Genomic DNA, 27647 nt, shown 5'->3' with positions numbered 1-27647 from the left:
AAGATGCTCGGCGGAAGGGAGCCGAGCGGTGGGCAGAGGCGGCGAGTCCCCGATACCGGGCGCCTCACATTTCCCTGGCATTCCCATTTGCTAGTGCGCTGCTGCGGCCGCACGCCTGATTGATATATGACTTCAATGGCTCTTTTCCATTTGACATTCTCTCTCTCTCTCTCTCTCTCTCCCTCTCTCTCTCTCCCTCTCTCTCTCTCCCTGTGTCGCTTAAACAACAGTCCTAACTTTTGTGTGTTGCAAATATAAAAGGCAAGCCATGTGACAGAGGGACAGAAGAACAAAAGCAATTGGAAGTAGCACGACCTCTTTCTAGCTCTCAGAAAAGTCTGGGGAGAAAGGAGCCCTGCGTTTCCCCCAAGGTAAGCAGGAAAACAGCGCTGACGGCTTCCCTAGGAAATTACTTCTTTCCAAAGCGAGCGTTTCATCCTCCTCTCAGACAAAGAGACAACCTTTAAATACCACTTAAATTTGCATTAATTGAATTTGCATTAATCTGTAGAGCGCTAGCATTGTGTTTTGTAAATGAACGGGTCTTTGAAGTCAGTGACAGAGCAGGGGAGCCTCCAAGAGAGGCTGGAAAATCTCCTTTGGTTGGACTGAAAGGGATTGGATTTTCAGACTCTGCGTAGTTAGATGGAACTTTGTAATGATTCTTCTATTTGTCCCCGTGAAAGGAGACTGAGAAGCAGCTACTCGCCGACATGGATTCCTGAAGCCCCGGTTATCTTCCCCGCCGCCCTCATCCCTCTTACAATGGGGTACTGTGAACGCGGGCAAGCCCGCGAGTTTAAAAGCGCACTGTTTACTTTTATTACTACTTATGTATGCTGCTGATCTCCTGCCAGGGCTCTGCCGGAGTGCTTAGAATGACTTCAAACAATAGGCAACATTTATTTCTACCTTTCTGTGTCACGCTTTGCAGGAATCCTGTTCCTTTGCACCTTTCTGCCAACTTGCAAGATCTTCACTTCCATAGATGCGGTCAGGAGCGCCAGGGAGAAAGGAGGATGGGTTTACTATAGTATTTGCATTCCGCAAAAAGTCCGGGGAAATGCATGTTGTTTGCCTTGGCCTTATTGCAAAGGATTATTTTTAGTAAATCAGCTTGTCTCTACAGCTCCACTTATGCTACCTTGCCCAAGAAGTAACCGGGAAAGGATGCTCCCACCAGCCTGGGGACCAGGACATGTAGGGATGACTCCTACAAACACCTGAGGAATATTCAGAGGGTTCTTTCAAGCTCCTGAATACAAGTTCTCTCTCTGAATGAACAATTGGGCTGTAGGAGGCCTGGGCATAACTCTTTATTGGGAGACGGGAAGTTTGACTGTGTACAGAATGTTAATGACTCTGAACGCCCTGTAACTGAGGCTCATTGTCAGGGAGGAGCTGAGATAAACCTGCTTGAAAAAAGGTAGCCTCCCTTCTCTGCTGAGATTCAGGTGCAGGAAAGGAAACTCTTTGGCAAGAGGGGATCCCTCATTCTATGCTTGGAAACTGTCATGAATAGCAGATCTGAATGCTGTGAAGCTTGTTTCTTTTCATTTATACTAGTGTATTTTAATTACAAGGAGCTGGCATTGGCAAACTGCTTCAACACCTAAATTAAATGCCAGGTGCATTTGCAAATGTAGAGATGCCTAAAATGCAGAGTTGGCTATAGGGGTCTACCAAATACCTACCATGGGGACTGCCAGATGCTTCTCAGTTGTGTGTTTAGATCAAATGCAAATATCTGCCTATTTTCTTCTCATCCGTCTGGCTTCTGAAAGTAAACTTTAGCATCCGAGTGGCCAATTTTTATCGTGGAGCAGGAACGTGCTTTCTGGGGAAACTCGTGTGATTTTCTCTAATAACTAAGCGAACAAGCATTGTTGAATGAAAATCTGGCTTTTGAATGAGCTAATTTACAGCTTTGAGAGAGTCATTATTTATTCGAGAAAGTCTGAGAAAATACCATGGATTCTATTGCTATACAACTTTAAACTACTGCTGTTAACAAAGCATTTAGCCAAATCAAAACAATTTTTTAAACTATTATTCAGACCACGATATGTGAGTGTCTGAGCACAAAACGCAATGTTTTGCATTGTTTACTTTAGCATACATTGGATTCAGGTAGAAGGAGAGCTGGCTGAAGCCTTCTAGATGACCATGTACCATCAGCTGACAGCCACAGATGGAAACACGTCTGTGGAGTTTTCAATCTTAATTCAAGCTCCAATGACACTGTCAAGGGGAAAATAAATCATTTTTCAATACATTTAACAATTTCCAACTCATTTATTTTCCTCGGCCCTTGAAAAATGTGGTGAGTTTCTTGAAATTATAGCCACCAGTTGTGGCTGGCAATTTTTACTGTATTTTGAGAACTTACAATTCAAGGCCTATTTTTCTTATTGGTTAATTATTCATGCCATTATTCTTTTAATGTTATGCCAGTCCTGATGGATGCAAAGGTGAATGAGACACTGTCTCATGCCCTAATTCTCAGTCTCTATGCTATTTCCAGTTAGATTTTGTAACTGACATGGACTTGGCCAGTGGGCAAACTGGTCAATGAGTTCCTTGTTAGAAAGAACCATTTCACATATCTGCCGGTACCCAGATTTACTAGAAATGATGGTTGTATATCAGTCGGTTTTCTTTCCATTTATGATAACGGGGTTCCCCTTAGGCTTTTATCATCGGATCCTAGGGACACGTCACTCACAGCTAGCACAACCCAGATCTTTCCCTCCTGGCTAGGAGAAGCCTGGCAAAAGGGCAGTTTATCCTCTCTCTGCTCTCTTGAGCCCCCTTTGGAAAGGACCACGTGCTGTCTGTATCAGGGACAGCTATGAGTCACCTACTCAGTGGCTTACACCAGGGCTGCTTGATGAATCATTGAATTAGAAACACACCCGGAGGAAGATGTAGCCAGTATCTCCCCCCACTTAGTTGTCCCACCCCCAGGATCGAAACCAATGACCTCTGGGCCTGGCCTAAATTCCACAGGCCCCTGGGAAGAACTTGCTGGAAGTCCTTGCCTAAACCCAGGTCTCCATCAGAGCCACTAACAATGTTGCTTTCAAATAATCTGATCTTTTGTTTCTGACACCAGTAGGTTACTGGGGGTGGGGTGGGGGAAACCCTGAAGGCAGCATCACCAGAGTCCTTGATTTGCTCCTTATCAGCAGATAATCCCCTGTGGTTGGATTAAGATGCCTCTGACTCCCTGGGGTTGTGGGGGGAGGGGGGCTGACTCACCCTAGCCAGCCCTCAACTTCTTGGCCAGCAGCCTTCAAGCTCATCCTCACCTCTTCCCATGACAGTCAACTAAGGCAACTTTGTCCAGGCCCCCTGGCTGAGCCAGTGGGAGCAGGAGGGATGGGGCGGCAGGTGGCAGGACAGAGAGAGGAGGGAAGCTGGGCCATGTGAGGGTGGGTGAGCCCCAAGGCCCAGATTGCTGCAGCCTGCCCTGGCTGTGATCAGCTGTCATTTCCTCTTCGTGTATGACACTGTGGAACATATTAAAATTTCTCTGGGATGGTATGTTTGGAATTCCTCTGATGCCCCACCTCACCAACTTACCCGGACAATAAAAGCAAGGTTGTAAGCCTTTGAACAGCTGGCAGGCTATATATTTCTCCTCTTTCTTTCGCATAATCTAGTTCAGAAAAGAATCCAGCTAGACTGGCAGTGCCATGTCTGGGTACTAGTTTCCTGCAAGTCCTTCCTCCACCACCTCCTCCCGCCCTCCCTGGAATCTTCCTGGGTGGCATGTGGCTTTTCTTCGATTTTGCTCTCCACCACTCCCACCCCGCCCCCTATTCCCCTCGCCTGAGCTCCTTCCATTGTGAGCTCGCTTTTTGCTCAGTCTGTTTTGCAGACAGCCTGGGTCCTGTCCCATCCGAGGCCAACAGCCCATGAGGTCTCCCCATATCCATAGTATTCCCAGGATGTCATTCTTGGCAGGAGCTCTGCCGGGCTGATGCGATCGGGGGTCTTTTTGGAGCACCCCGAGCCTGAGCCCATTTGCAGAGAGGAGCAGCCTCATGGCTCAGGCTGCCCTTTAGGCTTCTGAGAGAAGGGCTGGAGTGACCCGGGCTGGCAGGGACCGGCATACCATCACAGTGACCCGCACATCTCCAGCAAAGGGCCGGGGGTGGGAGTGCTATGGGAACGCCTGAATGCACTTCAGCCTACATTAAGAGAAATGTGGTTATTCTCTGTTTCAGGGAGAGAGACAAGTGACTTGAAACAAAGCTCCCTGGATCCTTGGACCTGGACCCGCCCCCTTGCTCTGTCCTTCCCACATCCTTCCCTTACCAAGGAAAAAGAAGGACAGACAGGACTTTTAATTTGGCTAGTGTGGGGCTGAACGTCTTTAGGAAACCCGTTTTGTGAAAGAGAGAGGGGAGAAATGGTTCCTGGGTTGAGCCGAACTAAAAATGCATGGGGTTAGGGAGGTGGGGAGGACTTCTTCTCTTTTTCTGTCTTTAAACAGCAGAACAACAGATCAGTTTATGAGCTGCAAATGGAACGACTGGACTTCTCAATTAGACATCCCATTTAAGAGCCTGTGTAACCCTCTAGGTGCAGCATCCTTAAAAGATGCTACTAATGTCCTCGGGTCCAAAAGGTATTAAGGAGCACTCTACAACGCAGCTTCCTATTCCTTTTCTTTTCCTGGGGGCTTTGGTAGTCTTTTCCGAATTAGCTAAAGTTCATTAAAAGACCCAAAAGGAAAAACTGAACACAGCTGAATTAAAATGAGCCTTTTTTTTTCCTGTTAGCTTGACAAGAAGGAAAAGAAAAGAAAGCGAAGAAAGAACCAACTCCCCTCTGTTGCCACTTCTTGGGTTTTAATATGAATTATTCCATACAAGTCCCTAGGCTAGAGAATCTATTTAAAGATGCCTGGCAGCGTGAAGAGAGAGGGTAAAAATACAACCACTCTTTTGTCCATCAAAGGTTTTCTTTGGGAGGACATTAAGAGCCTTCCTATTTTCCTGTCTGCCCCTACCAGTGGCAACATTCCAGCTGGTAGTACCCACTCCTCACCCTTCAGATCAGCAACCATAAACTTCTATTTTGGCATCCAGGAAAAAAACAAAGGGTGGGGAATCCTGCTGAAAGCCCAGTGCATATGCAGCTGGGTGGGAGTAGCTGGTACTTCAGCGAGTGCTGACTTGGCCACGCAGGTTGCATGTGGCAAATTCACACACCCACCCACTGGAGTTTTTAAGGAAGATTGTTCCATAGCATGCTTTCTGATGCAAGCTGCTCTCACATCTGCAAAGCTTTTCTGTTGTGTGTCTGGCAATAATTTGCTTGGTACCATCCATCCTTCCTGTCTGCCTCATCAGAGGGTCTCAGAGTCTGGTGGGTGAGACTATACTGCTGAGAATCACACCCCCCGCCTTACCAAAGCCATTTTTAGTCGTTAGAATGTAACTCCCTGGATGGGGGTTCACCGTCTGGGACAACCACTTTCTTGTTAGAAAGACTGCTGATTCAGAAATGCAAAGAATGGGTAGCTTTAGGAGGCAATATATCCCTCATGCTTAGAATCAGGAATTCATCCAATTAGAGTGCATTTCTCCCTCATGTCCTAATCTGTACATGAACATGGTCTATAGCTTTAAACTCAGTTCTTTAAGATTTCCAGTAGATATGTTTTTCTTTTTGTTTTTTCTACAAAAGCTAAAATCTTTTCATACCATGTTCTCTCTTCCAAAGCCTGGCTCAATCCCAACTTTTTCTTTTAAGCTGTGATCCAACCGATTGCCATATCCTTTAAAAATGAAAGGGCAACAGGTTAATACATTCAAGAAAGTTGATGAGTTGTCAGAAAATGCTCAGGGGTGACCCTTCTGTGGTGCCACCCACCAACAATAGCCCTAAAGATGGAGTCTCCTCCCATCCTTTCATCAATAGGGAATAAAGATAGGAAAAGAGTAGGCCACGGGAGAAGTAAAAAAAAAAAAAAAGGAGAAAGGATTATTTCTGATGCTCAAAATCTGCTACTGGAGATTTTCAAATAGCATAATTTCAGAAAGGGAAGCTTCCCTTAATTTCACCTATTCCTTGCCAGGAAGAGGGACTTGAACTCTGAAGTTGCCTTCTTTACTTGTCATTAGAAAAAAAATCAACTCTTCAGGTGAAAAAAAAATTCCCCTTGCTTAAATCTAAGTAAAATGATGTAGGCACACACATTCCTGATATGGATATGACGAGTCAAAGAAATTCAATTCTTAATCAAGGTCAATTTTTCTTTAAAGCTCAAGGCAGTATTTAAGGGCTTAATACATTTCTGTGACTTCCTCCCAGTTACAGGAAATGACTTCTTTTCAGAATTAGAATTTTTCTTTTGAAGTTTGAAATCTAAAGGCAGCAGAATAGAAGTGTCATATGGGGGCTGGCAATCAAGAGACATAACCAAAGTGTGTGTGTTTTAAGCAAAGCAAAATACAAACAGAAAACCTAAAGGCCAATAAGTTCAGAGCGATTAGCGATAGAGGGAAACACATTTTTAATATTTATTGATTTGGCTGCACAGGAGTCTTAGTTGTGGCGTGCAGGATCTTTACTTGCAGGATGTGGGATCTAGTTCCCTGACCAGGGATTGAACCCTGGCCCCCTGCATTGGGAGTGCAGAGTCTTAGTCACTGGACCATCAGGGAAGTCCTGGGAAACACATTTTTATGTGATTGGCTTTTTTTTTTCACTTTGAAAAAAATGGTATTGGAGTATAGTTGATTTACAATGATTGTTAGTTTCAGGTGTACAGCAAAGTGAATTACTTACATGTGTGGATGTGGTGGGGGCAGGCTTCCCTGGTGGCTCAGATGGTAAAGAATCTGTTGGCATTGCAGGAGACCCAGGTTTGATCCCTGGGTTAGAAAGATCCCCTGGAGAAGGGAATGGCTACCCACTCCAGTATTCTTGCCTGGAGAATCCCATGGAAGAGGAGCCTGGCGGGCTACAGTCCATGGGGTACCAAAGATTTGGACACGACTGAGTGACTGCACTTTCACTTTCACATATGTGTGTGTGTGTGTGTGTGTATTCTTTTTCAGATTCTTTTCTCATATAGTTTATTACAGAATACTGAGTAGAGTTCCCTGGGCTTTAACCTTGCCCCTTTGACATGAATCTTTGTCTGCAAGTGTTGCTTCCGGATTGCCACAGGAGGGGATTCAGTATCCAAGTCCCATCACTAGGCAGAAAAGGCAAATTGGATGGGGAGTGGAAATACTGAGTTGCTCTATTGTTTATGCCCAATTTCTAACTAAGGGCTCTACAGCTGTTAGGTGAGATCACTACCCACCATTCCAGAACGCTGTTGTGGGTGAGGAGATGCAAATGCAGCTTTGGAAATGCTTTGCTGGACACTTTGAAGAAACGCCAACATACTCATTTGGCTCCAGGGTGAACAGGAGCTTGTACCCTGAGCTAACATTGGTTATCCCTCTTCTCCTGAGGCCATAGCACAGCCAGTGGTCCAGTGGCAGAGCAAGTATGAAATTACATCAGCACAGAGGGTCCCCAGAACACCTGGGAACCTTTTCTTTTCTACAGGGAGAGTGCACATTCACGTTTTGACGAGACAGAGTGCCCTGTGCTGGGTATCTCAGAACTCCCCTGCTTTCCTTCCAAAGGGTCTTACGCAAGGTGAGTGGTGGAGCATGTCTCAGTCTTCATGTGAAAGCCCCTTCCTGGGAAAGAGTGGGTGAAATGAAGGAAACCATCCCCTTGTAGAATTTTGCTATCTGAAATCACTGAAAGGGCAGTGAAAGGTTTGAAACATAAAAATCATGCTTCCTCCATCTCTCCTGTTACTTCTTTTGCGGCTTCCTCTCTCCCTATTATTGATGAAAAAATGGAAGCGGGCTCCATGTTTAGGGCTATTGTTGATTTTTAGCACTGCAAAAAGGCCACCCCTATACATTTTCTGATAGCTCATCAACATATCAGTCACAGCTTTTAGTGGAGTGGATTTACAGAAATAATCCAAACCTCTAGAGGAGAAGCCTTCAACTGTATCCTACTTCTTGACACATGGGTAATCAGACTTGGTCATTTCCAATTTATGCAAGCTTTGTCCTCTAAAAGTCAGTTATGTCAACTGTTAAGAATTCAGAATGAGTCTTTGTATAGAAACTATAGAAGCCTACAGAAGCCCAGCGTAGGATCCAAAACCCATACCCAACGGACAACTCTTTTAGTCCAACTCCCAGCCTAGAAGGGCTTCTCTGGTGGCTCAGATGGTAAAAGAATCTGCCTGCCATCCAGGAGACCAGGGTTTGATCGCTGGGTGGGGAAGATCTCCTAGAGAAGGGAATGGCTACCCACTCCAGTATTCTTGCCTGGAGAATCCCATGCACAGAGGAGCCTGGCAGGCTACAGTCCATGAGGTTGCAAAGAGCTGGACAGGACTCAGTGACTAACACTAACTAATGCCCAACCTAGAGCTTCAGGAACCCTAACACAATGTTTCCATAGATGCTTTACCAAACAGAGTGCCTTGCTCTTGACCACATTTGCAGAGAAGAAAGTTCTTCTAACCAGTCTTCCTCTTCTATCCTAAACCAGAGCATCACAAATGGCCCCACTAGGGCATGAAGATCTGTGACTCAACCCATTAGGAATAAGGGTCATTCACAGGAAAGGTGCAAGAAGGTTGAACTCAGCCTGTATCATCAACATCCTCAATTGAAAGAAGTTTAATTTTACCATGACTGACTACTATTAGTCTTTCTCTTCTCCTCATTTGGTGAAGACTGGAAAGAAACACTTCAAATTTTAGGACAGCTTTAAGAGAAATAAGAACTGGTTAAGTATATTCATTAACTGCTTCCTATTATTAATGACATGTTATTAATTTATAAACCATAGTACATTCAAACACCAAGTCAACTGATTATTAAGGGCTATTTTTATTTCTGGGCACCAATATGGCCTCATCAAGTGTCAAATTCTCATAGTTTGACTTTCAAATTTTGGCTTAGGCCCCACATTAGAACTTGTTTGGACTTTTCTGTGATCATTAACTTCTTGAGTAAGAAAAGAACTTTTTCTGTAGTATTTCTTTGGGGACCATGTAGCCCCAAAGCAAACATATACTCTGATAAGCTTGGATAGAGTTAGAGAATGTTAGAAACAGATAGAACCATAGAAATATCTAGACCAATCTGTTCTTTTTGTGGATGAGAAAACTGAGTCCCAGAGAAGGCAACTGACTTGCTCAAGATCACACAGCCAGTGACAGGAAAGTAGGTAGAGTTTTCAGCTCCTCAATGTGGCCTTCCTTCTGCCAGAGCAGACAACAGTAGAATGCCCTTTGAGTTTCAGAAGGTTGTAGAATAGTTATCTAATATTTCTGATAAATGAATGTAAGACTGCGGGTTGCAGGACACAGGCTAGAAATAGGTTTGGGGAGGAAGAGATGAAAACTGTAGATAGGTGGGAGTTTGGATCACAGTGAGTGGTTTCTCTGGATTTCCTGAAAAATCAGGATTTGAAGTTTCAGTCAGGTTCTAGGTCCAGTCCTCCTACACCAGTCCTGCCCCAGACAGTAAAACTATTCATCCAAGGACACACACACAGGTGGCGCCACTTGACAGTTGGTCAGAAATTACTTCTATTCCCAGTCCTCCTTTTTCACATCCCTCTTTGTCCTAGCCTTTGATTTATTGCTTCCTTCTGGGGCTCTATTTCTTGTTCCCTTTTGCTTGTTCCATCTCTTTGCTTGTTTCCATCTCTTCTCACCATCACCCCTGAGTTTGGCCATGTCTGCCAGGAGAAGGAAATGGCAACCCACTCCAGTACTCTTGCCTGGGAAATCCCATGGACAGAGGAGCATGGCGGGATGCGGTGCAGGGGTCACAAAGAGTTGAACGTGACTGAGCGACTGAGCACGCCTTGTAATGCAGGCTGGGAGAAAAGAGGCTCTCCGAGACTAGAGAGCTGTTGTTTAATCCCAAGGATGTCATCTTTCTCCTAAGATGACTCTGTGGGGGCAAGCATTGCCTCCCATGCTCTGCCACCTCTAAGTGTAGAACAGACACCATACTTGAGATGCCAGGGGTAGGAGCTGCTCCCTCCCCACTGACCTTGGGGCTGCCCCTCCTTGGAGATACCTGGGATGGGCAGGCTGGAGGGCTGCCTTTGGGTGAGCCCAGGCTTGACCTCTTTGTTGCTACTGATGTGCTATCAGATAGGAATAATATAAAAAACCATTCATTGAGCACATGGGATGCTTTATAAAATCCAGCATGCTGTTTACAGTTTATAAATTAAGTGCCTTGGGAAGAGCATCTGACTTATTCTCCAAGGCATCTCGTTGACTAGATCCAATTGGAATTCTTTGAGTTCCTGGGAAGGGGCTACTTAGCACTTCACACTCTCTGATGAGACTTTAATTTTTTGTTTTTCTAATTCTAGTGTGAAGTATTATCTAGTGGCAAGCTTTCTTCCACTTTTAAATCTCTGATTTTGTGTGTGTGCAATTCCTTTGAGAGAGGCTCTATGTTCTGCCATCTTTACCTTACTCATGCCTGAGATGATTGTTTTAAATGATAGTAAACATCGAATAATTCAGTCTGGCACACTGACGTCATTCCAAAGTCATTAGATTTCATCTGCTTAACTTGATCTTCTTAGGAATGATGCAATGGATGTTGCATATGAATTAGATGTTAAGTGAGTTCATCGGCATGTCCGAAAAGATTACCCAGAAAGACAACAGGCCAAGACTCTTTGCTTGTGGATGCAGTGAGCTGGAAGAAGGAACTAGAATAGGACCTATTTTTCTTCCTGACCCTTAAGTCTCATCTGCTAGAGCAAAAGGAGACTCATAGTAGCTGTTCAGTGGGAATATGTGTTAAATATGTATTTGTAGAAATAAGCTTCAGGAGGTAAAACCTGCATGTATTATATTGAAAAACAGTCCAGGGGGGAAATATGGATGCTGAGTACCACCCTCCCTTGTCTGGCAAGCAGGGCAAGAATAAGGCCACTCGGCACATGTCACTTGTCTTAGCCGATTGCTGGAATAACTTGTGTGAAACCAGCACTTTATCCTTTGCCAGGGAGAAGGTCAGCCCAAGAGTGAGTTGATCTGTGGATACAACACCATCTCTCACCCAGGAGGCTGGGCCCACTGTAAGCTCTGCTATATTATTTCGCTGAGGGTGACAGGTGGGGAAATCTGGGCACCAGTTGTTCTTTTCCACTGGTATCATTTGGAGGGTAGCTCCAAAGTCGGGCACGCCAGCCTACGTGCCTCTCCTGCCGGCAGAGGCTCCACATTGGAGCTATTAGAATGTGGGCTCTGTATATCGGCCAAGTTCATGTCTCAGAGACTGTATCCGGAGCACTGAGCAACCCAGGTCTACCGAGTTCAATGAGACAGTTACTTTCTCACTTAATCCATCACTAGCTGGGCTGAGGTTCTAAGTCTTCATTGGCAGCATTTGATTTTTATGCTACATGGCTTTAATAAAATTAAAGCAAGTTAGAATTAATTTAATTTTGAGAAAAATAACAGAAGCTCCTACAAGACAGACATAGATACTCCTAGGCTGCTATCAAAGGGGGATCTCATCTCGAGTGATGTAAATCTCCTTCATTCCTGATTTTCCTCTTTGCAAGTGCTTCCCAGGGCACTCTATACACCCTCACCTGTGCACATCCAGACCAACACAATGTTAAGGCAACTTGGCTTAATGAGAATCACTCTTTTCTTGAGCATTCTGCTTACTTTTTCTTCAACACAGTAGTGTTAGTTCATTCAATTCGAGCACAAGGCAAAAATCCCAGCGTTCTGTTGCAAGGATTAGACTTTCACGCTCCAAGGGTTCTGTGAGTTCTGTGGCATATTTACACAGTTGCTTGCATTCTCATGTCAGAGTTTAATATAACAACTGAACAAAAAGTATCATGCTTTATGAGAGTGTTGAAATGAAAACATCTATTTCTTATTAATGGTGAAGCAATATTTTTTCTGTCATTCTTTTACACTTTTTATTACTACTTTTCGGCTCAGCTTATTATCTTTAAAGAGAAAATCAAATAATAGAGTTACATTTTGTATGACATTAACTAGCTCTTTATCAGTATAAACGTCATAACATTTGCTTACAAAATTATTTTATTCATCTTTTGGGAAAAAAAAATTTTTTAACTGTGCTTGCAATTCAGAGTATTACTACTAGGTGGCAGTAGTGCACAAGAACAAACTGGCCCACGGGGAAAACTATTTGACTGAGACCAACATGTCTTCCCATACTTCTAAGGAACAAAAGCTTAATAGTATTAAAACACTCAAAGTGGCACAAACATCAAACATCCATTAACTTCATTACTATTTCTAAGCCAAGATTTGATTTGAAAAGAGAAAGTATTATTTTTTTAATGAAATTCTGGTTAGGTAATACATTTGCAAGTTCAGATATCTACAAATTTAAGAAAAGATATATAGCAAAAAGTCTTTTTCCCATGCCTGTCCTCCAACTCCCACACATAACTAACTGTATAGTTTCTCGAGTATCCTTTCAGAGCTTCTCTATGTAAATACAAATTAACATAAATATATATTCTTATCCCTCTTTGTTTTAACACAAATCAGTAGAGTTTCTGCATTCCTCTTTATGGAGGTACACATTATTTGATTGTATGAATGTTGTATAATATATTTAACCAGCCCCCTGCTAATGGAAATTTTGTGCTGTTTCCAGTTTTATGCTATGACAACCAATGCTGTAGTGAATAACCATATGCTTGTGTGATCTCACATGTAGGAGAGTTCTCCAAAGTGAAATTGCTGGTCTAAGTTATATACATTTTTGGCTTAATAAATATTGCCAAATTGGCTTCTATAGAATTTGTACCAATTTTTACTGTACTGTCTCCAAAATAAGCTTGTTTTCCCATAGCCTTGCCAACAGAGTACATAATTAGACTTTGGGATTTTTATAAATCTGACTGGCTGAACAAAGTATCTCAAAGTACTTTAATTTTCATTTCTCTTATATAAGTGAGGGACTTATATATTTAAGGGCCATCTTCTATATTTAAGGGCCTGTTATATTTCGTTTTCTGTGGAATAAATGTAAATGCCAACACATACCACCATACATACACACACTTTTATAGGATTTTGTTGTCGATGTCGTCGCTTGTTTTTACCATCATGCTATGCATGCTTTTCTTTCATTTGCTTTGCTCATTTAACCATACCTCTTGGCCATGGCTCTGAAAAGAAGTTGGCAGTGGAAAGGGAAGGCCAGGACTGGAATGTCTGCTTTTCCCCTTCATCCCCTTGCCATTGATTCCTGGGGGAAATATCTGTAGACCAGAGTGGTGAAAGGAGAAGTTCAATAAATTCTCTTTCTGAGACTAATTAAGGCTTCAAAGAGACAGATAACCACTTGGGAAAATATAGTCATATTGAAACTCAGGAAATGGTCAGTAATACCTCAGCCTCTTGACATGGAACTGAAGAAAGCTCTGGCTCTTTGAGCTAAAGTCTTGCTGACTTTCAGTGTAACATGCAGAGGAAAATCTAGAATATGCAGCTGAAAAGAAAGCAAAAATGCTCTTTTGCATCTTTTGCTGATTTGGAGCTTCAGGTTCAGGTTTGATCAATTTTAGTGAGATGTTACCATTAGCATGCACATAAAGGAAAGTGGTGCAAAGTTGCATGCAAATATGGTGTCTTGAACTTTAGGATTATTCTCTACATATGAAGATGGGGGTAAATGAATCCATAAGTATCTAAAATGTTGGCATTTTTGATCAAGAGGGGGCTGCAGATGCCATTTTTCCTCAACTCCCCTACAGATGAGGAAACCGGGGCTGAAACAGTTCAAATGATCCTGTACATGATCCCCAGCTAATGAATGGCAGTGCTAGAATCCAGGTGAGTCCCCTCATTACTGTTTCCAACCCTTCCTGCAATTTACAGGGCTTCTCTGAAACACACATACTCAAGTTTTGCCATTGCCAGGGATGCTCCACTCTGAAAAAGCCCTGTGTTACATACCTTTTTCCACCTGGGATTCCACCATCCCACACTAGCAAGACAGCTAAACTGAGGTTAAGGGAGTCTGGGGCCACTCTGTTAGAGCAAGAGTAACCAACTTATATGGACTAGAACTTCATCTTATCAATACTTTGCCATGTTTATTCAGACCGTGAGTAGGAAGCTTAAAAAAATGTTGTACTATGAAGCAAAATATTCAAACTATTATCTGAAATACCTTTGAAAGCTTCTCTGAAGCTTTAATTATTATGTTCCTTTTGTTTTTGATGTAATGTCAAGTCCTCCAATTTTCCTAAATGGTTGAAAATATTTTTGATGCTCTCTGTCTTCTGGTGTGATAATGCTGGCCATGCCTTGGGGGTGGGGTTACTGAAGTGATTTGAGCTGACTATGGACCTGAGTCCTTTGTTCAAGAGGTATACGCTTTAAAAAAACGAGGCAAATTTCAGGTATGGCATGATCCCACTTTAATGACAAGTCTCTGCTCCAACAACCACTTACTTTTTCAAATTATACCATGTGCTTGGGCTACAAAGGCTCTTCAGAAATGTGTGAGTCTGTTGGCAACTATACATGTGTTGCCTTAATCACACTGGAGAGCGGTTAGCATAATGTGTATTTCCGATGCAGCTTATCATTGATGCTGGGTGGCACGGAGTTTCACACAAAAACAGGATGAGCCCAGAGTGCAGAAGTGGAAAACTAGGTGGATGGGTGGGTTAGACTTGGACATGGAAAATGTGCTTCCTTCCCGTGGGACATGCCCTGTGTTTGTTACTGCTGACCTGCCTCCTCTCAAGCCCTGGAAGCTGACATGGACATCAAAGCTTACTGAGACACTAAATAGACCCTCTTGCCCCCACCAGCCAGGAGTAAGAATGAGACCACCCAATTGAGTTATGCTAAGGCCAGAACCACATGGTTAATCTTGACTATGGGTTCAAACTATCCTTGTTACTTGGAACATGGACTCCAGCGATCAGAGTCAACATGTACTTTCATTAAACCATTATGTCCACCTTTAAATGATTTTAAATATATACCATAAGCTATGGGGGAAGAGGTACGAAATGGCTGACAGCTTATGAGAATGACACTCTAGAAACCAATATTTTCAACTCATAAATGACATGGAAAAATTCTACTCAATACCTCCAGGGTTCCATTAGTTTTTCTGGATAAATGTTTCTGGGGAAAATAATTTCTGCTTTCATTCCAGTTGTGCAGCAGATACAGTGATGACGGACCACGAGTGCAAAGAGTAAGACGAAACTCCGGCATACAAAGGACAATGACAAGCAGAAAGCTCCAACCAGATCCTGCCCTTTCTTTGAAAGGAACTGGAGCCTAGGAGGTGAAGGCATTTCCAATTTTTAGTCCTCTGCCTCCCTCTGCTGTTCTTCTTGAGAAGTTTTCCCTTACAACAATGAGAAATCATGTACTAGCTGCATCCTTTTCTATGCTCTCCCTGCTGGCGCTAATGGGAGATACAGACAGCAAAACAGAGAGCTCATTCATGATGGACTCGGATCCTCGACGCTGCATGAGGCACCACTATGTTGATTCTATCAGTCACCCGCTATACAAGTGTAGCTCCAAGGTAAGACCAAGATCTCTGTGAGATATCCTTACTCCCAGAAACAGGAGAGAAGGCCTATTCTTATAACAAGAGATGGGGAACTATATGGCTGACCCATAGGGACTGCCACAGAATCACGCTTTTAGGGTTTCCCACCATGCTTTCAACTGTTGTCAATAAAGCTGCCTAACTGACCATGTACATACCTAGCTACCTTCATTCTATTCAAACTGCTCAAAGTCAATAAGAAAGGCTGAAAGCTTCCACAATAAAGTTGATGCTAGGCTCAAGGTGGGAGGAGTATGTTTTATCCTTGGCTGTGAAATTGATGAGCAGTGGTATCCTTGTTCAAGAAAGAAAAATGGTGTCTACATGTTATCATAATTCCTTCTATCTCCACCAGCAATGAAGAGGAAGGGGATACAAGCAATATGATTGTGCATTGGAACATACTTCTTGGTGGGCTCTTCAAATAGTTTTCTGGTCCATACCTTTCTCTTACTGCCGTGTTTATGTTAAAATGAATTCAAAAGAAAAATGGCCTTTTGATAAGTTATTATTTTACCTTGATTATACAAGTCATTCTTGTTTGGTGCAGGTTATATATATATTTTTTGCACAGGCAAAAATGATGTCTCAGTGTTGAAATGGAGCGTATGAAGTAATACCATGCTTAAACATCACCAAGAGTGGCCAGCCACATGGACCACCCAGAAGGGAGGCACACAGTAGGGAAAAATAGACTCAGAAGGAGACTTCTCACGACTGTCACTGCTCCCAGTCACATGAATGAAATTTGCCCACATTTGGTAAATAAGAATTTGTTTAGCTCAACCTCAGAGATTTTCATTTCCAACCCTGAGACTAAAACCACTTAAATATTCTCATATGGCATGCATTTTTTTAATTACCAGTATAATTAAGAAGTTTTGGTAATATCAACCACTAAAACTGAGACCATATAAATTAATGGCTCTCCTCTCCATTTAAAAACATTACAACTCTGTCTCCTGTTAAAATTTCCATAGCGTCTTTGAGTATAGCTCAGTGATGATGGTTTGTTTTAGTTTAGGGAGATCAGAATTTGGATTAACTCACTTTAACCAAAACTTCTTATTTGTACTTGTTGAACTAAAAAAAAAAAAAAAGCAGTAACTACATAAACTTGAAATTGTGCAAACCTGCAATTCCTTCTTAGGAAAGATTATAAAACAAATTAAGAAAAAACAATCAGGACATGTTCTCACAGCTGTGATTGCTGAGAAGCTGTAGGCCTGAGGTGAGATGGACTAGAGCAATTACTCATTTCTCCTCCACTCCCCCTACAGAGACCACTAGTACTTCGTGTTTCTTATTCCATGGATGATTTCTCCCTCTACTGAGTTGTCCTCTATAATCATGATTCTTTTTAAAAAAGAAAAAAAAATTCAGGGACTTCCTTGATGGTCCAGTGGTTAAGACTCTGCACTCTGACTGCAAGGGGCACAGGTTCGATCCCTGGTGGGGGGCACTAAAATATCCCACATGCTGCAAGATGAGGCCAAAAATAAGTTAAAAAGAAAGGAAATAAAATTATTTCAAAGAAAGTGTTCACTTGATGATAGGAAAGAACAGGAAAATTGAAACATTTCTAAAAACTAAAGAACAAGCTGAGATTTGATGAAATGATGGTGGAGCGGCTTAGCAATTATCACATTAGTTAAGGAAAGGTCAAAGGAGAGATAGCCTTAACTCGAACCCAACAAACTCATGGTGCTTGAGCATGAGTCCTAGAAACAGACTTTAGTCCACCTTTGGTCACCTCTGTTTCTTCCAGAATACCATGATAAACAGCGCAAAATCGTGATTGTAGAAAAATGTTTGTAATTTCATGGGAACAATCTGTTTTCAAACATAACAAACTATCCCTAATATAGCAATAGTTTTATGTAAATGGTGCTTGCAATTATAAACCTTGCTTCCTTGTCCATAAAATATGCCTGGCAGAATCTCAACTACCCAGACCTTCTCTGGATTAAATTTTCTCTATGTATTCAGGAATAAAAATTGCTTTTCATTTTGAGATGTTCTATAAATCTTAATTCTCACAGACTCAGGCTAGTTTATCTGGTGTCTGGTCTTTGGAAGACAGATAAAGGGGAGGTTTTTGACGCATGCTCAAGGAAGAAAGAGCATTTGCTTAAAATTTTAAAATGTGTCCGGCACCTCATACTCTATGATCTAATCATTGCTGACAAACCTATGATGGAAGGCTTTATCATCCCCATTTTACAAGTAAGGAAAGCTGAAACCTGAAAGAAGTGTTAAGTGGATTGGTCAATGTCAGTTAGCTCAGGATTGGCAATGTCTGCCTTGGAGTGTTCATCTATCAATTCATCTTTCATTCAATTCATTCGTCTTTCATCTGGCTCTTCCTATTTTGGAGATATGCAAATACAATGCAAGAGCCACTATTTATTTTTTATTATTTTAAAAAAATTATTGAAGTATAGCTGATTTACATTGCTGTGTTAATTTCCTCTGTACAGAAAAGTGACTCAGTTTCACATACATATAGATATATATATGTGTGTATATATATATGTTCTTGTTCATATTCTTTTCCATTATGGTTTGTCACAGGATATTGAATATAGTTCCCTATGCTATACAGTAGGACCTTGTTGTTTATCCGTTCTATATATAATAGTTTGCCTCTGCTAATGCCAAACTCCCATTCTTTCTCTCCCCACCCCTTCTCCCCCTTGGCAATCACAAATCTGTTCTCTATGTCTGAGTCTGTTTCTATTTTGTAGATATGCTGATTGATACCATATTTTAGATTCCACATACAAATGATATCATATGGTATTTGTCTTTATCTTTCTGATTTACTTCACTTAGTATGGTAATCTCTAGATCCATCCATGTTGCTGCAAATGGGAGCTGGTATTTAGAAGTCTAGGCTCAACTTCTGGTCTGCTTAAAATAATGATTTACACTCAACAATATCTGTAGAAAAATTAAAATAGTAGGGAAAGCTTTTCTGGGACCCTCCCATGAGACTGTTTCCCCTCACTCTGAACTTGCAGCTGGTCAGCCCTGGGGGCCTGTCTCCTATCTCCTAGCAATTTTGGAAAGGGCTGACAGAGTCAAGCAGAAAGGACCAGCCACCATGGTCCACGAAGGAGGTCAGTGTGGCCACAGGTTACGATGTGCCTGCTGACTTTCAGCAACAGCTTCTAGGATTTGGTGCAAAAGATTCAGGGAGTGGCAGCTTCATTGACAGTCTTCCCTGGAATTTTTAGTAAAGGTGGTAGAGCAAACAAGTAAGGGGTCAGAGGTTAGTGGAAATGAGGTATCTGGGGAATCTTCAAGGGAACTGAGGCATCCCAGGCTTTGAAGTGAGAGAGACCTGGTTTTAAATTCCAGTTCCCCAGTTTGTGAAATTCCAGCTTCACACCGACTAAGGGTGACTTAGGGGCAAGTGAAAGCATTCTTTGGTGCCTCAGTTTCTTCCTATGTGAAGCTAACGCTGTCTTCCAAAAGGTATGGGTCTGGGTATTGGTGGTAATATCTGTAACGCATCCAGCTTAGTATCTGGCATCTAATAGACATTAATAAATGATAGTGTGATCTTGATGAAGTTTTAAACTGGACAGGTGTTTAGACTCACTCTTCTATTTCAGTCACCACTGAAACTTCAATAAGTATTGGGATCTCCTACAGCCTTAAAGGATTAGGAAAATGAAGCTCACTGCAGTTCTTGTTAAACACAGAGACCTGGTGGGGGTGGGGAAGCGCACAGAGGGGCAAAGTAAATGTAAGCCACTGTACTGGGTGCTGAAAGGGAGGATCCAAGTCAAAAGGGAACAGATCGAGCCGTCTGACCTCCCTTCTCAGGTGAGCGGAGGAAGGAGGGCTTGGTAGGGTGTGTTCTGGATTCAGGGCAAGGAGAGGTGTTCAGGAATCGAGGCTGGGAAAGCGAGTCCACAGGACAGGGCTGTGAAGTCTGAGCTGGGTGAGGAACAGGAGATGGCGGCACCAAGCCAGGAGTGGGGAAGAAGGGCATATGGTTGTGTGAACTCTGAAGGGCCACAGGAGCAAGCAGGCAGCGGCCAAAGGAGAAGAAGGAGGAGGATTCAGGGGACAAAGCCTGGGGAAATTCCCTAAGGAAAGGGGACCTTTGATGCCCAGGCTGAGCCTCAAGGTTGAGAAGAGGGGATTAGGATCCCTGAGCCATTTCCTAGTGCTGCCCATGAAGCTCATGGAGAAATGAGGGGAATCGGGAATATTGAGTTTATAACACAATTGCCTACTGGATGGATATGACTTGATTTTTTTTTAAAAAGGAACAAATTTATACTGTGGTGGGTAGTTGAGGCACAAAAGTTAAAAGAAAACACAGGCTACATTTTTGCCCTCATCATGCTTACAAGTAAAGCGGGGAGAGAGGAAAGGGAAGCATTCGGTGTGCAGAAGTCTCTTCATGTCAGTTTGAGTTGTAACCGGAGTAAAGGGACCAGGTTCTAGCTGGAATCCACCAAGTTTCCACCCGCCCTATGAGAGCTCACCCCACCACCCACAACTACTTCCTCCTCCTGGGTGCCATTTTGTGGATGCCCTAAGCCTGACATGGACCCTTCAGAGGTTGACCTGGGTCTCTGGGGATGAGCTAAACCGTCATTTATCAATGATGCTGGTGAGGTGAGGAAGGGGAGAAACAGAGGTAAGTCACGTTCCTGAGGAGAAAGCGGGGTGCTTCAAGGGGTGCCATGGAATAAGGGATGCTCACTGCTAAGAAAACGCAAAAAATTTTTCTCACTCGATTGAGCTAAAATAGCCAAAACTCTGTTCTGATAGTGAAGGATGGAACAGGTGGGTCTTTATTCTGATAGTGATGGAGACCATGACCTGCACCAGGAATTCATGGGGTCTCCACATGACAGGAAAAGAAAGTGGCTTTGGAGAGGGTGAGTCTTTCAACAGGGGTGATGAAAACCATCTGTGTTTGGGTTTTCTCCCTCTTGGAAGACGCTTGTGTATTGCAGCAAAAGACATAACTATCTAAGAACTGTGGTAGGTCACCAGAGAGAGTGGGAGCCTGAGGTATCTGGCTACAATCCTTGGGCTGGCCCCAGGAATCACAGCTGGCTACAACCCTCACAATGTAGCCTGAACTTGTTTATGACCAACTAGCATCTTATGCTAGAAACTTGAGAGCTTGAAAGGCTGACTTTTATGCCCTGACAGTATAGCACCACAGTTAGGAGAGAGAGCTCAGGAATCGTGGGGTCTTGGTTCAGAAACTTGGCCCTCCATTGTACAGCTGTGTGACTTCAGGCAGATAACTTATCCTCTGCCTTTGAATTTCTTAATTTGTAAAGTGGGGAGAGTTTACCTTTTGAAATGGTTGTTAAGTATTAAGTTGCCTGTGAAGGTCTTGGCACAGTGCCTGGAGCCTAGTAAATGCTCAATACATGTTATATATCATCATCATTATTCTTTTATTACTACCCAAGGACCTTCTGTTGCTCTTAGCCTCAGCACATGGAAATCAGATTAGAAAATGAAAAAAGTCTATCCTTGAGCAAATACTCTGAACCCGGCAGCTCTGTTTATGTTAAAAAGAACTAGATTTCACATCCAGCCAGAGCCAAGCGATTCCAAGGTTGGGGAGATACAATGAGGCTGCTGGAGAAGTTGCCTAACTTCCTAGCATCAAGCCATAAGATAGCAAAAATTGAACCTGACCCAAAGCAGATACTATGTATCTGTCACACACACACACACACACACACACACATTACCACCCCCCCCTCAGTGCAAGCTGTGAGAAATCAATAGAAGTTTGTATGAGCAATAACCACCTATTGAACCCACTCCTGTAGGGGTGCAGCTCCATGTGGGTTCTTTGTCCAAAAATGTTCATTTCTTGATTTGATAATGGAGCAGTGTGTATGGTCTCCATTAAGAGTAGTTAAGTGCACTGCAAAATGCAGAGGAATTAATAAAATACAGCCAGGTCACCCATGTATGAGGAATGTGCTTGAGCATAAGCTGGGGGCCAGTGTGTTTTGGCAGGTAAACTGATGCTTGAAGGTGTCAAAGGTCTATTGAATTGAAGGATGGATTGGTGACCAGTTAGAGGGTGTGTGGTATCATCCAGTGAATTGCTGGGAGGTTGTGGGAGTCTTTCAATCACTGGGGAATGGAGTTGGGCAAGAGACTTGACAGTGGAGGAGATATTATTTAGGACTGCCATCGCTCTTAGAAGATTCAGCTGTGCTTAAGTTTAGAGATAGTGATGATGGGTCCCAAGAAGCCCATACATAAGAAAAAGGTCAGACTTGTTATATGGTTAGGACTCCATATCGTAGGCAGGTCAAAGCAGGTAACAGAAAGGGGTGAGTTGGCTCATGCCTCAGGAAAGCATCTTAATATTAGGAGGCATGATATTACAGTGCCTTAGACTAGGGCTTTGGTTTTAGACAGACCTGGATTTGATTTCAGCTCTGCCTTTTACCAGATAGGTGAGTCTGGGGAATTTATTTAAACTCTCTAAAGCCCCAGTCTCCTCATCTGTAATAATGATACAGATAATAATAGTATCTTTCACAGAAGATTGTTATGAGAATTAAATGAAATAACATGTTGTAAGCACTCGATAAATGTTAGCTTCCATCACTGGTGGTGTGTGCATGCTCAGTAGTGTCCAATTCCTTGAGACCCCATCGGTTCTTCTGTCCATGGGATTTTCCAGTCAAAAAAACTGGAACGAATTGCCATTTCCTGATCCAGGGATGGAACCCGCCTCTCTTACATCTCCATGTCTCATTTGGATATGACACACCATATGTCTTTGCCCTTCTGAATGAAGTCTGCTGCCACAGCTTAGCTCTATCTATCCAGACTGAAACTGAATCTCGAAAGACTCCATTTGTAGAGGTGATCCTTTGAAGAACTATTCATCTGCCTAATAGATGATCCACATTAGAGATGAGCAATTTTAACATTACTCCAAAGTGAGATGTGAAGGAACAATTTCCATGTACTATCAAGGGTGAGAAGAGACTGGGAAGACCTTGAACTTTTTCTCTCATTAGATGGATGGAGCGGGCACCAATAACTGGCATGTGTGATATAGACTTGTGGCATAGTCTCTCAAAACCAGTTTCAGATCATGTCTGCTTTCTCTGTCAATGTGAAGAGCATGCAGGGTAGATTCAAACCTTTAATACAATCAAAATGACTTACAGCTGCCATTTTTTCCCTGCCTCTGTGACCTTTCAGAGAAAATAAATCAGTAGGTCTAGTCCAACGTATCCTTCACCAAGCCCTGCTAGTCTCATATTCTCTTGTTGGTTGCTAAGAGATTATTGAATTCACCCAGCATCTTTTCAGATATTGATGTTAATGAGTTCTAATTACCAGAAGTCATCTTTGCCTTTTGGAAAGATGGGCAGTCCATTTACTTCTTTTAATTCTTGGGCATTAAATTCTGTCCTATAGGATGATATTAGAGATGATAATAGCTGGTGAGTTTTAATAATAATTGCTAATTCTTAAAATACCATGAGATAAATGTCAAACAGCTTCATGCATATTTATGGACTGTTTAATCTTTTATTTGAATAGTTCCACTTTTTATGTTCTTGTGGGTTCTGGAAGAATAGGGCAACTTTTTTTCCATCACTTAATGTGAAATTCACCAAGCAAGACCCTCCCACATAAACAGACCAATAATCTCAGGTTTCCACCACCTTCTGTGCCCCAATATATAATGTTCCATAGCTTAATGAATCAAGCTACCCACCCTTCTCCCACTATGACTACCACTCCCAGGATATCATTTATGTATGGTACACATAAATGAGTCTCTGCTCCATCCTTTTAATCTGTATGCAAAATATAAGGTTTGTGCTTATATCCATTGTTTGCTGGAAAACTTCGGTAGCTTGCATCAGATTCTTAAAGGGTCTGTTTACTAAAGACACATTAAGAGCCCCTATAAAGAATCTTCCCAGGTAGCTCAAGTGGTAAAGAATCTGCCTGCGATGTGGGAGATCCAGGTTCGATCCCTGGGTAGGGAAGATCCCTTGGAGAAGGGCATGGCAACCCACTCCAGTATCCTTGCCTAGGGAATTCCATGGACAGAGGAGCCTGGTGGCTCCATGGAGTCAACAAAGAGTCAGACACAACCGAGTGACTAACAGTTTCACTTTCATAAAGAACACACAGCCTCTGCTACTTAAACCTAAGCTTTATTATCGTCCTAGCCTATCATTGGAAATGGAGATGGTCAGAATGAATGCATCCTAATATTTGCCTTAAACGACTCTGAAAATGCAATTGCACGTAATCTTAGTCTTCTGCAACATATATGCCCAGAAGTGTGATTCCAGGTCTCAAAACATCCCGTTTCTATTTCACTCTCTTGTTTCAAGTTGTAGTGCCCCGAATAGTTCTTCCTAAGCATCATTAGGTTATTCTCTTTTTCTTCTTCAGAAAACATATTCTTTTCTCTTTAGTAATTTCCTGTAGATAGCAAATTTCTTTTCTTTAGTCATTCTTTATTTACCCCCGATTGCAGTTTGGAATGACGTTCTACATTTTGAGACTGATGGAACTGGCATGGAGCCAATGGTAAACTACCACCTGTCAGTAAAAATTTCTTTTATTCTTTGGTTTTCATTTGCACATCATGGTGGTGGGCTGTGTTCAGTGGTACTAAATCCCCAGCGCACCTTCAGAATCACCTAAAGAGCTTGGAAAACCATGAAAGTCTGGGCTCGACTCCAGAGGATATAAATTCACTTGGCCTGAGATGGGGCCTGAGTGTTGACATTTTAGAAGCAAATTTGCAGCAATGTAGAGATGGTTGGATAGCATCACTGATCCAATGGACATGAACCTGGGCAAACGCTGGGAGATAGTGAGGGACAGGGAGGCCTGGTGTGATGCAGTCCATGGGGTCTCACAGAGTCGGACATGACTTAGCAATTGAACAACAACCACGGGTGATGCTATCATACTTCATATTTTCGTGTATAATGACAGATACAGATTCTTTTTCACTTAGGTTGGGAAATTTCATTGAATAGCAGCTGAAAGGCCAGTTTCAATTGGGAAAATTCATTTATGTCTGTGGCAAACTTTATTTTGATGAAACGTTGCACTAGCATTTTACCACCAGATGAAAAAAAATGAGGAACTTTTAAGCAAAAAGCATGTACATATCAGGCTTTGTTTTGAATGAATCTTTTCCCCCAGTCCTTAATGTAAAGATCTTGTGTTATAACTTTTAAAGCCATAACGATAAGAGTGCTAAACTGTGGACTTAAAAGTAGATGTGTAAATATTTTTACACTGGTCTCTTCCAGCAGGAACTCATCCAGCCAGGAGTGTTAGGGCCTTTTAAAGGATACTTTGGAACTTGGCTAAGGTTTTGGCTTCCCCGTGGGTAACTGGGCTTCCCAGGTGGCACTAGTAGTAAAGAACCCGCCTGCCAATGCAGGAGACATAAGAGATGTAGGTTCGATCCCTGGGTCCGAAAGATCTCCTGGAGGAGGGCATGGCAATCCACTCTAGTATTCTTGCCTGGAGAATCCCATGGACAGAGGAGCCTGGCGGGCTACAGTCCCATCGAGTCACAATGGAAACGACTTACCACGCACGCACGTGGGGTAACCATTTCTTTTCTCTCCCCAGATGGTACTCCTGGCCCGGTGTGAGGGACACTGCAGCCAGGCGTCACGGTCTGAGCCCTTGGTCTCCTTCAGCACTGTCCTCAAGCAGCCCTTCCGCTCCTCCTGTCACTGCTGCCGGCCCCAGACGTCCAAGCTGAAGGCACTGCGGCTGCGCTGCTCCGGGGGCATGCGACTCACGGCCACCTACCGGTACATCCTCTCCTGTCACTGTGAGGAGTGCAGCTCCTGAGGCCTGCTGTTGAGTGGCTTCTGGATGGGACAGACCCTCCCCCTTGCTGAGGCAGTTCAACCAGCCAGGGAAGGACTGGCAAGGGAAGAGTTAAGGCAAAAAAAAAATAAAAATATATATATATATATATGTATGTATGTATGTAGCAATTCCCACGGGATTCTGCATATTCTAGTAATAAAGAGTCTACATGCTTGTTGACAGAGATACTCTGGGAACTTGTTTTCCATTCCCATCTCCTTTCCTTGGTACAATTTCTTTTGGTTCCTTTTCAGATTCGGGCATTTCCCCCTTTAGTGCTGAATGCCATCTGGGCTTCCAACCATTCAGCATTAGTGGGAAAAGCGGGCTCCCAGGCAAGAGTGGATCAGGCTGTCACAGTTTTAGTATTGATGACGGAAGCATTTGCTTTGGAAAGCAGGAAAGCTGAATTCTTTCTGGGACATCCTCTGGCTTTTTTTTTTTTAAGTCTTGTGACTGGGTCTAAGGTTGCCCTTGCTGCTAAATATTACCAATTTCAAATTCCGGGCACCAAGCATGTGGATATGTTTAGCCAGGTTCATTCACAGCCAGCTAACTGATGTTAAAATCACTAACAAGCAGATTCTCCTATGTGATGCTGGAACTCTGATAGCCATCATTATTATTCAGAAGTGACTTTGGGAAAGTAAAAGTGGCATAAAGAATTTGTCACCTTGAAGCTCTCTCAGATAAATTATGGTAATGTATAGTAAGAGAGCAGACTTTTAAAGACCTGCACAAATATGGATCCTGCACTGACTTTGAAAAAGGCATATATGTACTAGTGGCATGGAAAATGCTCTATACTCATGCATGCAAATTAGACAACCAAGTACAAATATCTTTGTGGGTGTGCTATAGCTTTAGCCATGTCGTGGGCGTCATTCTCTCATATCCACTTGTCCATGGGACTCTTGCTGCCAAAAATGGTGGCCTGGCTCATCTTCTTAATATTTGGTTCAAATAGATTTTGGTCCTTGAGGCTCAAAATTGGAGTTATTCCCATGTTTTGAAATAAAAAGAGAGTATCTTCAAAATCTTGATGGTGTAAGGATTGTTTTTTCCTACTCAACGCTAGGACGCATCCCCTATGGTGTGTGAGGGGGATCCAGAAATAGAGGGAGGTAAGGTTTCAGAAGATACTGGGTGGGGACATTTGTTTGAAAATCAATGTACTAGGGTAGTGGGGGCTTATGAAATGTGGCTTTTAGTCTCAGAATCTAGCTTATTGAATGGGCACAAAATCTGGTGCATCTCTTAGGCACTATTCTCAGAAGAAAATAAGTATCCATAAATGAAGTCTGAAGAACCAGAAGGAAAACAAATGGTTCATAGACAATGGTTTCTGTGCCATTCTGTGCCCATTGATCCAGGGCCAATGGTACTTAGGAGCATTGCAAGAATACTCATGGTGCTGGCATAGTGCTGTGTCCACTTTAAGCATCTCAACACTAACCCAGGCTGGCAACTCAGCTTCCAAGGCAACTGTGACACCTTGCTGTCTTGGTTCACCAGAGATGATGGTGCATCCCACTGTAGTTAACACAAGAATTACATTTCCTGTAGTGATGATGGTTTTATACATTCTTTGGCATAACTTTCACACGTTTTTAAGAAAGCCAGCAGGATTAAATTTATATTTGTGGCTTTGGAACAGAATGAGACTAATATATTAAACCTTGACCTTGATCTAACCTTCATGGTGACAGAGCCAGCCAGTCCACTAAATTGGAGGTTCTCCTCATTCTGAAGGCAAATGTGTAGTGGTAATTTGAATCATTATAGAAGAGAAATTTGGTCATAAAAAAAAGAATTAAATTTAACACCTAAAGTTGAATTGTTATAATTCATAACTGATAACGAAAGTATTAACTGCTGGTCACATTTATAGCTATTCTTTCATGTCAGTAATCAAAAAGTGAAAATAGTGCTTCTAGTCTTAAAATATCTCTTCCTGGCTTGGAAAACAATTTGCTTTGAGAGTCATATGCCCTAAACTAAATCTTTATTTCCTTGCTACCAATGTGGGACTGGAGGGGGGCAGTTTTATGACTCATATTTTCCAAATTCTCTGAAAGCCATAGA

At 42.6% G+C, this 27647-nt stretch overlaps 1 protein-coding gene and 1 non-coding gene across 5 annotated transcripts; one reads left to right on the top strand and one right to left on the bottom strand.

Moving 5' to 3' along the window:
- Positions 1 to 26599, top strand: LOC102405929 (norrin cystine knot growth factor NDP). Of its 4 annotated transcripts, XM_025276250.3 has the most exons (5): positions 1 to 371; positions 4233 to 4636; positions 13843 to 13921; positions 15264 to 15644; positions 25314 to 26599. In XM_025276250.3, the coding sequence occupies exons 4-5, from the start codon at positions 15471 to 15473 to the stop codon at positions 25539 to 25541; spliced, it is 402 nt and encodes a 133-aa protein (XP_025132035.1). In that variant the 5' UTR covers positions 1 to 371; positions 4233 to 4636; positions 13843 to 13921; positions 15264 to 15470; the 3' UTR covers positions 25542 to 26599. The 4 variants fall into 4 exon arrangements, with proteins under 4 accessions (XP_025132035.1, XP_025132036.1, XP_044792587.1 ...); XM_025276251.3 differs by lacking the exon at positions 4233 to 4636; XM_044936652.2 differs by lacking the exon at positions 4233 to 4636 and having other exon boundaries at positions 13803 to 13921.
- Positions 6608 to 6680, bottom strand: TRNAG-CCC. The gene has a single exon. It is a non-coding gene; the product is annotated as a tRNA-Gly (tRNA).
- Positions 26600 to 27647: the final 1048 nt, after the last annotated feature.

Source organism: Bubalus bubalis, chromosome X, assembly GCF_019923935.1.
Source record: "Bubalus bubalis isolate 160015118507 breed Murrah chromosome X, NDDB_SH_1, whole genome shotgun sequence".
Taxonomy (NCBI): Eukaryota; Metazoa; Chordata; class Mammalia; order Artiodactyla; family Bovidae; genus Bubalus; species Bubalus bubalis.
This window is presented reverse-complemented; position numbering and strand designations above follow the sequence as displayed.

Bases quoted from the DNA above. Each gene is read 5' to 3' on its own strand.
- LOC102405929 (XM_006075330.4), top strand. From the start codon at position 15,471: ATGAGAAATCATGTACTAGCTGCATCCTTTTCTATGCTCTCCCTGCTG. The intron at 15,645-25,313 runs GTAAGACCAAGA...TTCTCTCCCCAG, and splicing joins TATACAAGTGTAGCTCCAAG to ATGGTACTCCTGGCCCGGTG.